This window comes from Cupressus sempervirens, chromosome 6, assembly GCF_028749045.1.
Source record: "Cupressus sempervirens isolate cs-2001-9-10 chromosome 6, ASM2874904v1, whole genome shotgun sequence".
Lineage (NCBI taxonomy): Eukaryota > Viridiplantae > Streptophyta > Pinopsida > Cupressales > Cupressaceae > Cupressus > Cupressus sempervirens.
The window spans coordinates 699,710,129-699,722,496 of record NC_143123.1 but is presented as its reverse complement, the minus strand read 5'-3'; the positions used below and the strand labels follow the sequence as shown (position 1 = coordinate 699,722,496).

Here is a 12,368-nt window from a genome sequence, read left to right as displayed (position 1 = left end):
ATGCATAAAAGACAAGAAGTTTTATCAGGACTTTTTTGGTATATGATGAGCCTGAGGGAAAAACCGTTACAGTTTCCCTTAAAAAATAACATTAATATGCATAGCCAATCATACTTGGGCAAATATGAAGTGAGTTACTCATGAACCATTCTTTATTTCTCTTAAACGATGATAACCCTAGCGTTAAGATCATGCAGAGGAATTCTAGCAAAGCTTTTCCTGTAAGGAAGTTCACTCAAGGTATCACCATACTGGAGATGCACGCATGCTTGGAGTCTCGCTAGATGTCCCACACGATACATACTCAGCCGTGAATAAGGATAGAACCTCTTCATCTCCGGCGAAGACCCGAGAACAATTATCGACAATGATCTCGTTAATGCCATCGGGCCATTACCAATTATAATATCTTGTCTTGACGGTAGTGATGCAAAATGAAGACACGAGAATGTTTGCACTTGCACAATAAACTTGCCAGCAAAGCAGTGGTGGGAATACTTCCATTTTATATTCTTCCTACTTACAACTGTCAATATCAGGAAGAATAGCAACACATGAACAAAACAAAGTTCTAAACCAATCACAAGGTTAGAGTTAGAAATCTTAACATCTATATTTCAATCATATGACTTAGCGCTTCATTTGGAGCTATTAAAATTAACACTCCCTCTTAGCAAATATGAAGCCAACTAAGTAATCTCGGACTCACTCAACATGATAACATAATAACACTTAACTCATAAAAGAAAATCATGAAATCACACAACATGATAGATAGAATAATTTATTCACAACCAATAATCATGGAATCACTCAACATGATAGATATGTCACAACTAAGCCTTTAATCACGGAGTCTCTCAACATGACATCCAAGTCCCATCATGGAATCTGTCAATGTGATGACATCATCGAACGCTCAACATGATGTTCTCTATCTTAGAGTGAAAGAGTTATCATAGCTGATGTTACAAGCTTATTAGTTCCCACACAAAACTAACCATAGATAATATAACCAATTAAGACTTTTTCCATTTAAGCCTCAAGATTGATCACACCTAGCTTGTCTCTAAAATAAGAGAACTTCACCTTTAATAAAGGTTTAGTGAGAATATCAACAGTCTGTTCATCAGTGCTGATGTATTTCAGCTCTACAGCCTTTCGAAGTACCACGTCCTTTAAATAATGATACTTAATTTCTATATGTTGGGACTTGTCATGGAAGAATGGATTTATAGAAATCTTCATACAACTTTGATTATCACAGAAAATTATAGTAGATTTAGAAGATACTCCAAATAGTCCACTAAGAAGTTTTTGAAGCCTTACAACCTCTCAAGCTGCTATGCAAGTTGGCCACATGTTCAGCTTCAGCTGTGCTTTGAGCAACACCTTTTTCTTTTTGCTGCACCAAGAAATCATAGCATATCCAAGGCTGAAACAAAAACCTGAGGTACTCTTCTAGTCCACTGTGCATCCAACCCAATTAGAAACACAACCCAATTAGAATCTTTGAACCCATGAAGTTGAAGATCACTAGAACAAGAGAACTTCAAGGCATACTGTGAAGTGCCCCTGACATATCTCAGAATATGTTTGTTGGCTCACTCATAAATTGACTCAAGGTGTTAACAACATAGCATATATGTCAGGCCTAGTGTTGATAAGGTTCATGAGAGAACCAATTAATTGCCTGTAAGGAGTGCATTCAATCAATTCTGAACCAGTAGCAACTTCTTGAAGTTTCTTAAGTTGGCCTCCATAGGAGTCACATTTGGTTTACAATCAAGCATACCAAACTTCTTAAGAATGTTTAGAGCATACTTACCTTGATTGAGAATGATCTCACGAGTCTTTTGCCAAATTTCTAATCCAAGAAAGTAATGCATTAAACCAAGATCTTTCATCTCAAATTCAGAAATCAAGTCTTTCTTGCATTTGCCAATCAACTCATCATCACCAGTAATAAAGAGATCATCAACATAAAGAACTAGGATCAGCATAAGATCATTATACCTTTTGAGATAAATGTTTGGATTAGCTTCATTTTTCATAAAACGCAAACTCAAGAGATAGCCGTCATTGTGTTCATACTAAGCTCGCGGGGCTTGTTTAAGGCCATACAAAGCCTTTTTTAGCTTACATACTACATGAGATTCTTTGTCATGAATGATGAATCCATTAGGTTGCTCTACATAAACCTCTTCATCAATCACACCATTAAGGAAGGTTGTCTTGACATCCATTTGATGCTACTTTCATCTCTTAGCAGCTACTATTGCAATGATAGTTCTAATAGAGTTGTATCTTGCTACATGAGCGGAAGTCTTATTATAATCTATTCCTTCTTTTTGACTAAAACTTCTTGCTAAAAACCTAGCTTTGAATTTTTCCACACTCCCATCAGCAACATTTTTAATCTTGTACAACCACTTAGAAGAGATAATAGATTTACCTTTTGGGCATGGAACAATTTCCCAAACATCAATTTTCAAAATAGATTCATATTCTTCCAACATTGCATCTTTCCAAACCTGCTGTTCTATAGCTACTTCAAAACAAAAAGGTTCGGAGTCAATACTATTACACATTAAATAACATAACTATCAATTATTTGAGGTTTTTTACCTTCTCAAAAGGTTCCCCGAGGGGCTGAATAGTTTTCAGCATCTTGCATAGTGTTCCTTTCCCACAATGGTCTTTTCTTTACATTCATATGAACACTTGGACCAGCTTCTGAAACAAACTGATTTTTAGAGTAAGGAGGAGAAACAAAAGGAGAATCCTCCCTCTCAGAGAGACTAGGAGATGAAGGAGCAGCAAGAGGAAGATCTTGAGTGTTGGCTGGAACTTCTGAATCAATATCAAGAGGGGGATCAATAGAACTTTTACATTCAATACTTTCTTCAAAGGAGACATCTCTACTTAGCTCAATCATCTTTTGACCTAGAATGTAGATTCTATAAGCCTTCGAAGATTCACTATAACCAACAAAGACTCCCTTCTTACTTGAGGGTTCTAATTTAGATCTTTTATCTTTGGGAACATGAATATATGCTGAGGAACCAAAGACTCTAAGATGACCTACATCAGGTTTGGAGCTAGAAAAACTTCTTTCGGAGTCATGTAATGTCCCTGTCATAGAATAAATGTATTTAATTAAACCTTGTTAATGGGCCGATTGATTCAATATATCTTGGACCCTTTTTTAATTTAATTGTTTCCGTAGGTAGGTGTGGCCGTTAGCTATCTTTGTACACCCTCAGAAGGCTTTCCCGACGGGTATTTAAGCACAGCATGTAAGTAATTGTTAGGTATGTGATTTGGATTATTTCTTTGTTCTGCGAATTCTTGTTGGAGTTCTGGATTGTTTGGCATTTCGGAAGTGGAAGATCTTCCCTATTTGGCTATTTTGGTTTTGGTGGGATTCAACCCTCACGCTATTCCGTTGTGTACTTCTCAGCTCGGATCTAGTAAATCCGAGCATTATTTCTATGTGGAAATATCATTACTATTCGGTAACAAGTGTGTATCTATTCAGACTCTGGATTCTGCAAATTATTTGTGTTTAATATATTGCATTTGCATTCTAAGCGGCATCACCGAATTCCTTGCATCACCTCAACTTTTCTGTACACCTTCCTATACCACCATACAGACACCTTGGCTTCCACATAGCATCCAACCATCATTGTATAGCTTGCAGCATATACCGTACGGCTTCCTTGTACCACCATATGGCCAACTCCCACTGCTGCTCCCACACACCGTAGTCCTTCTGCTTCACCCACAACAACCGTACGCCCATCCCCTTGTCTCCATTGTATGGTAGTCCTTTTGCTTCACCCACAACAACCGTACGGCCCATTCTAAGACATCGTACAACCCATTCCTTCCTACCGTACAACCATCCGGAGCTCAATGTACGACCAACAATATACACCGTTCGGCTTTTGTCTTTACCCTCCCACTTGGTGTGGCACGTGTACGGACCTTCCTGTGGTGTACAGTGATCTCAATTTCCTCTCTCTCGGTCTGAAATCTGAGTTACAAATCGGACAAATCCTCACGCAGAGGGAACATAGGGAACAGGACATCACATGTTATTTAGAACTTTATGAGGACTTCTATTTTGAACATACACTGCTGTTTTGCAAGCCTCTATCCAAAGAAAAATCTACAACCCTTGATCATGTAGCATGGCTTTTGCATTCTCAACTATAGCCCTGTTTTTCCTTTCAGCAACCCTATTCTGTTGAGGATTGTATGGGACGCAAAACTCTCTCTTAATTCCTGCTTCAACACAAAAGGATTGAAAAGTGCCTGAAACAAATTCACCTCCATTATCAGATCTGAGAGTCTTAATCTTCTTTTTTGTAAAGTTTTCAACTAAGGCTATAAATTCCTTAAACTTAGATATTACTTCATCAAATTCTTTGTATTTCAGAAAATAAATCCGAGTTTTACGAGAGAAGTCATTAATAAATGTGACATGATATCAAAAAGTACTTAAGGAAGCTGAAGACATAGGCCCACACAAATCAGAATGAATAAACTCTAACACATGCTTGGATCTACTTTCACTGCAATAAAAATGACTCCTGGAAAACTTTCCCAAGGCACAGCCTTTGCAAATACCATCATGAGAAATGCTGAGTTTAGGAAGACCTACAACCAGCTTTTCCATCGAAGAAAGGGACTTGAAACTGAGGTGACCAAACCTTTTATGCCATAACAAATTGTTATTGGAAGCATTATGATTTAATACTTGAACTTGATTTGCTTGAAGCTTATAAAGACTTTCATGATGCAGTCCAATCACTTGAGCATAAGTGAAATCAGAATCTTTCTTCCAAGCAATCACTTTCCTATTAGTAAAGGCAACATTAAAACCTTTATCCTCTAAAGCTGAAATAGAAATTAGATTCCTCTTGATTCTAGGGACAAATAGAACATTACTAAGGTGAAAAGGGATAAAAGATTTTAACTTGAAAGATGTATTATCAGCCCCTTTTACAAAATAAGATGCATCGTCACCAATGATAACTTGGAGATGGGAATCCTTTTCTACCAGATTTGGAAGGTGTTGCTTATATCCTGAAATATGACATGAAGCACCACTATCTATAAGCCAAGTATTGCAATCAGCTGGAACATTACTAGGCAAGGCTGAAATGAATGAGAAACCTCCTGAATGATCGCTAGTCTTTGGAAGGAGATGGCTCTTTCACATCTGAAACAGTCACTTTATGATTAAGTTTCACTGTGCAATTTCTAGCAAAGTGGCCAAACTTTTCGCATCTGAAGCATTTTATTTTGGAAATATCTCTTTTCCTTTTAAAATCCGAGGATGAGGAGGAAGGAAATTCATCATCAACTTTCTTAAAGTTCCTTTTTCTCCCTCTTTTACTGGAAGTATGAGAAGCAAGAACTTGATCCTCCACATTATGAGATTTACGAGAACTTCCTCTGGCCTCCAGTCTACATTCCTCTTGTTGCAATCTGATCTCACTCTATCAAAGTTCGGTAGCTCATTCCTGCCAGTAATGCTTTGAATAAATGAGTCCCAAGAGTGTGGGAGACCATTCATGGCAAGCATGACTAGTTCTTTGTCATTAATAGGCTCTCCTATAGCACTTAAATGATCCTTAATACTCTCAAATTTTCAAGAAGAATTATACAATGGATTCTCCTTTACTTTGATATGGAGAAGTTGCATGCGAATTGCCAAAGCTCTACTTGTGTTAATAGTTATTGATCTCATACATGCTATGAAGATAATCATACATCTCCTTAGCAGACTTCAGCTTAGAAATAGCAGGAACTAAATGGTCTTTCATGGAATCAATGGTGATCCTTTTTGCTAAGATTTTGTTTTTCTTCCAAGTTGATTTCTCTGCATTGTCAGCTGGCTTTGAAACTTCAGATTCCACAAATGCGAGGTCATTCTCCTCAAGGACCAATAAGATTCTAGACTTCCAGGATATGAAATCTGAGGCTCCTTTTCAGCCTATCCTCAACCTTCAAACCAAGCACCATGATGAAGATTGATAAAAAAGAGCAAGAGAAGGGTTCTGGTTCAAGCTTGAGTTCCCAAACCCGGCTCTGATACTATGTTAAAACTAGAACAAGAAAAGATAAGCAAGAAACTTTACACTAGTAATTACCCTAGGAAAAACCCTCTTCACAGAGGGAAACAACCCAGCCCCACAAAACCTGTAATTATATTGATAACTCAAAATGATATACAGATACAGAATCTGAAAGATAAGAAATTCACTGAAACTCTAGAGAAACTGGCTTGAGATATTGATTTATCAACAAATCAATCAATATAACTACAGTATTTTGAAAATTACAATATCAATATTGATTGACAACAATCTGAAGGTCGCAGATCAATCATAACCAACTTAATGAGTATAACAATGATTTAACAGTCAGAAGACTGTAGGCAACACCTGCAGCTGAACCGCTCGACCATGAAGCATAAAAGACAAGAAGTTTATCAGGACTTTTTTGGTAGACGATGAGCCTGAGAGAAACACCATTACAGTTTCCCTTAAAAAATAACGTTAATATGCACAGCCAATCATACTTGGGCAAATATGAAGTGAGTTACTCACGAACCATTCTTTATTTCTCTTAAACGATGATCACCCTGCCGTTAAGATCATGCAGAGGAATTCTAGCAAAGCTTTTCCTGCAAGGAAGTTCACTCAAGGTATCAACATATTGGAGATGCACGCATGCTGAGAGTCTCGCCAGATGTTCCACACGATACATACTCAGCCGTGAATAAGGATAGAACCTCTTCATTTCCCATGAAGACTGAGAAAAATTATCATCAATGACTCATTAACGCCATCGGTCCTTTACAATTATAACGTCTTGTCTTGACGGTAGCAAAGCAGTTACATAGCGATGCAAAATGAAGACACGAGAATGTTTGCACTTGCACAATAAGCTTGCCAGAAAAGCAGCGGTGGGAATACTTCCATTTTATATTCTTCATAATTACAACCGTCAATATCAGGAAGAATAGCAACAGCTGTACAAAACAGAGTTCTAACCAATCGCAAGGTTAGTGTTAGAAATCTTAACATTTATATTTCAATCATATGACTTAGCACTTCATATGAAACTATTAAAATTAACAAGATTGACTGGAATGGATAAGCCATCTGCCTAAAGGACTGCAAAACTATTCTTGAATGATGTTTTGAAATAAAAATAGATGTTTTGGGGGTTTTTAGATTGAGTAATGACAAGTCTTTAAACAGTTGCAACAATAAGTGTCTTATGTAAGACATTAGCTATTTATTGCTTCCAAACTCAATGGATGAGATCGGGATCGAGGTGCATAAATTCCATAGAAAATTAAAAAACTATTTCTTCTATTGAATAGAAAGCCAGAACTTAGAAGTGAAGGCAGGATTAAAGAAAAGTAGCAGTAAAGCATTCTTTGTAGTTGGAAGATTTTGACTGTTTTAGGTAGGCATAGTTGAAAAAATGTTTTCTATATCAGGGTTTGGAGGAAAGATGTAGACTCGTAGCTTGTTGGTTGGAAAGCAGAGATGCTCGTCACTATTGTCTGTAGACGGCCTTTCAAATGTATAACCCTTTGTACCTGCTTTTACTTCTTGATATGATATAAGGTGCCTCGTTTTAAGAAATATGGTGATCTTTTGGAGCAGATTTATGAAAACTTGTCACCATGCACTTTGCTAGATCTCTCTATTGTCTGTTTTGCATGCAAAGTATTAAGTATCCAAATTATCCTGAAAAGTAGTTATAATTCCTTGAGGGCCCGTTTGGTTGCTGGAATACAACCGGAATAGGAATAGGAAATTAGAATATGATTTGTATTCTTTGTTTGGTGCGTGGAATAGGAATAGGGAATAGGAATACGTATTCTCATTTTAGCCCCAAAATGAGCTTTTGTCCATTCCAAAAAATACCTGTAATTGGAATTGCTATTCTTGCATTCATTTTCGCTTTGTCAAATTTGATTAAATTTTCAAATCCGCTTTGACCAGGGGTGAGCGCGAGAACTTTGTTTTCAATATTTTCAAATATTTCAGCAATTTTCCAATGGCGCCGATTGCATCTTCAGAAATATTTTCAAATGGCGCCGATTGCAAGTTAACCCTATTCCAATTTAAGCTTGCATAACCAAACAAGGGATAAACATGATTGGATTGCATTTTTCCATTCCTATTCTTCATTTTCCATTCTCATTCAAATTTTCTATTCTAATTCTCAATTCCTACGCTTGCAACCAAACGGGCCCTGAACTCTGATTTTGTACGCTAGAACGGATAATGCTAGTTTACAGAAGGGTCTCGAGGACCAGGGATCTACATGAGATAACATGGATTTCGATCAATGAAGTACCAGTAAATGTTAAAAAAAAAACTAGGCGCTCTCTATAGTCATCTTCCAAATTGAACTTATCCTCCAATTCTGTGTGAAAGAATTCCCAATATTTATTCTTGAAGTGGTAGTTTGATTTCACATGTTTTAAGATCATTGCAACTTTTGCCATTGCCCGAGATTCCAACACCAACACATTCTATATCCCTGTTTAATGTTATCATATGAAAACTGATGCAGACGTCTTATGTTTCTTTACCTTGAACTCAACAATTGGGCAACTCTGTGTGAGCTGGCTTTAACACTCATAGCTGCCATTTCAATGCAGCTTCCTCCTGTTGACACTTGCATTCTTTTTGTTTGGCAGTTTCTTAATTGTCAAGGAGTCATCAAGTAGAGTATGCTCTTTGTTGCTCAGTGGATATCCCTATTTTCTGTTGTTTTGTTTTCCCAATCCCTTATCTCTGTTGCTACATTTTGAAAACCCCTTGACACCTCCATTTATTCTTGACTATCCTTGTGAAGCTTGTCCTATGTGACATGATCAAATCCACTGCCACTGTAAAATGAGCCAATTTTAACTGAATTTTATAAATTTTAGATTGTGAATGCTTGTGTTTGATAACTAAATTTATTTGCTAGAGATACCAGGAATATATCCATATCCGTGGTTATTTTCAATGACTCATTTTATTGTGCATCTTGTTGGTGTGGTGGATGTTGTATTATGGCTTGTGGTTGTGCTTAAATCTATTGTTTTTTGGGCCAGTGTCTTACATTTTCTCATGTGGGTGGATGTGCATAACTCATCTATGCTACAAGTACCTAGCTCAAACATAAGGCATTGATAAAATGATTGCTTTTCATGTTATATGTTGAGTGAATCAATTGAATTTTCCACTATATTGACATACTTAAAAAAATGTTGTCATTTTTCACTGTTCAGGAAAGTACGTGAATGGAACTGTACTTGTTGTTGATGGAGGACAGTGGCTTAGTCACCCTCGATTTGTGCCAAGAGAAACTATCAAATCCATCTCCAGAGTTGTTGAGACCAAGTCTAGAGCCACAGACTATACTCCTAAAAGCAAGCTGTAATACAAGGATTTGTTTACTGTTTAAACTATGATACCAAGCTGTATCTTCCTCTTTTAAAGAAATTCTCTACCATTACTATTTTGATTTTTCAAATTCAACTAATAACATTTGCTAGGAAAACTATTTAAGGGAACAAGTATGTTGATCTGTATAATTCACTAGCTCGGGAAAAGGTCAAGTTGAAATCTTCTTTACAAGCTTTACAAATGAATTCCTCTTTGCTTTGAGTTAGTGATAAGGTCCTTTACTTAATTTTCCATAAGTACCGTATTTTTCTTTATTAATTTCAAATGACATGGCTCTCTTTCTGTTCTAGTAGCATGCTATAATGATATCTGCACTATTTATTAATGGAAAGCAAGAATAGCCACCAATGACCTATCATTATAGTGTTGGCCCTGGATGTTATCAGGCTGTAGCTATTTTTGAAGGATTTCATACTTATTAATTTTGGTTGGTAATGCTTAATACTAGGAGACGCTTACAGAATGATTGTGTACACCATGTTCGTATAAATTGATAGTCCGAACCACACATTTTGGTTCGACATAACAATTATGGGTGACCCAATCCGTTTTCTAATTAATCGTCCTGACGATGAACCACAATCTACGGTTCAAAATGTTATTTTCTCCAAAACCTGGTATGTGCAATTAATCCACGAGCATTTCTGTCAACATTATGGATTGTGGACACTTCAATCTTTAATGCTTAATGGGCTGATGTCCATCATTTGTGTCTTGTCTTTATGGATACTAGAATATTTGACTTGCAAATTCCAAAGAAAATGTTTAACAAGATTGAACCATTCTTGTTTTCCAAACATTGGATCGAGTCACTTCTAGGCTAAAATCCTACAGTTGATATGCAACCAACCAAAATGGAAAATCTTTGATTTTACAGCATAGTTACTTGCGGAGTCATAACCTAATCCCTGTTATTTCCTTTTGGGAGACGCATATGATATTTGTTAATTATTGTTAGTTGGACAGCTGTTATTTCTGACCCGGAAATAGCAGCACTATTTATGGGTAGCTTGGACAGCTGTTCGTCCTTATCTATGAATAGCGGTTGTATTTATGGGTGGTTTGAACTTTGGACAACTGTTTGTCCACTTGCCAAAAATTAGTAAATGGTTATTATTTACTAATTTTAGTGATTCCTTTTGGACACTTTGCAACCAATTCTATTATTGGCTGTCGAGTTGTCTTAATCTCAGTCGTTGGTTAGATTTAATCTCGGTCGTTGGTTTACCAACAGGAGTAGTATAGAAAGGGGTCATTGGGTCATTTGGATGTGAAGAAGCTTTGGTGAAGTAGTTTGCAGTGTTAGCAAACAGTCTTGCAGTGTTAGCAAGGGCACAGTGTGAAGCTTTGGTGAAGCAGTTTGCAGTGTTAGCAAACAGTCTTGCAATGTTAGCAAGGGCACAGGAAAAAGCTTTTGTGAAGCAGTTTGCAGTGTTAGCAAACAGTCTTGCAATGTTAGCAAGGGCGCAGTGTTAGCGTGGGGATAGCAGTGGGGAATATCAGCGGGAGAAATTAGGAGGTTGTCGGAGTTCTGCCAGTGAGAGGCAAGGAATTTTGTATCTCTTGATTTGCTGAAGTTTAATATAATTCTTAATCTGTAGAACTGGTTTTCCCTTAGGGGTTTTTCCAGGGACAATTTGTCCGAAAATATTGTGTTCATTGTGTTGCGCATTTCTTTCCGTATTTTATAAGTGAAGTTGCAGTTGTGTTATTCTTCGATATTAGCTGGGAATTTATTTTCAGCAGTTTAATAATCATTTGTGATAGGAGATTAATAATCAGTGACTGCAATAGTTTGATTTTTCACAATATTTATAGACAACATGGAACTTAAGCTGATTTCTCCCAAATTAGCTGTTAAAACTAGGAATTTCCTATAGAAGAATCTCGAATGTCATGATATTCAGATACTCTTTATTTCCCTTAAACTAATTATTGTTTGAAAATATACTCGAAAATGGTAAAAACAATATGAGGGGTTAAGATGGTGTAAATATTTTAATCTACTAAAGTGCTAAAGAGCTTTTCTTAATGTAATTAGCTTCTAGTGCTCAATTATTGGATTCTCCAATTGCTGTTTGCAACTATTTTTTTTATAACAAAACTCGACACAAAATAGTCATTAGCTTTTGCAAAATAGCTTGAGATTATTTACATTGTTAAGGCATTCAAGATTATCCATCCTTCATTTTAATTATATAGGTTTATAAAGTTGGATACAATAAAGCTTGCCAACAGATACTAAATAATTGCTTTGAACTGTCTTAGAGAAATTGATGTCTAAGCTATGGATCAAAGTGGTCTTATGTAGAGTAAACGTTTTGATTGAGCCACCCTTCCAACGTTGCTCGTGTTAATGTGTCATCTTCCGAGTTAACACAATTTAGCTGTGTGCAGTGATTTTAAAGTTTTCATTTAGGCAGATAAACTGTTTTCTTACTGTCCATAAGTATTAATTTATTTTCCGTTTTAAATCAAGTCTTCTGCCGGGTCTATTCTATTTATTGATCATGGCTCCGTTTTATATATAAATAAACAAAGGAGAATAAGCTACGAGGAGGAAGGGTAGTCAACTGAAACGAGGTTCTGCAAATACCTGGTTGAGTTATAATTTATTATAAGAAATTCAAAATTTGTTGTAAACCTGCAAATAGAATAGAATCACCAAGGTATATTGTTTTCCTATGAAAACTCCTTTTTTGTTTAATAAAATTGAAAGCAAAAATTGAAGCAGGAAGAGCTATAAAGGAATTAATTAGAATTGTGGAATTGTCTCTTTGTCTCAATGAATGAAATGGATTTTAATGATGTTGATGAGATCAAACAATTTAAGAGATCATAACATTATAATTTTAAGTTCAAAATCCC

At 36.3% G+C, this 12,368-nt stretch overlaps 1 protein-coding gene across 1 annotated transcript in view; it reads left to right on the top strand.

Moving 5' to 3' along the window:
* Positions 1-9,681, top strand: part of LOC149554193 (peroxisomal 2,4-dienoyl-CoA reductase [(3E)-enoyl-CoA-producing]-like) — a 51,426-nt gene extending 41,745 nt beyond the window's left edge. The window contains exon 5 of the mRNA XM_089789435.1: positions 9,323-9,681. Coding sequence (XP_089645561.1) covers positions 9,323-9,474 — 152 coding nt within the window. The 3' untranslated portion in view covers positions 9,475-9,681. The remainder of the gene's footprint in view (positions 1-9,322) is intronic.
* Positions 9,682-12,368: the final 2,687 nt, after the last annotated feature.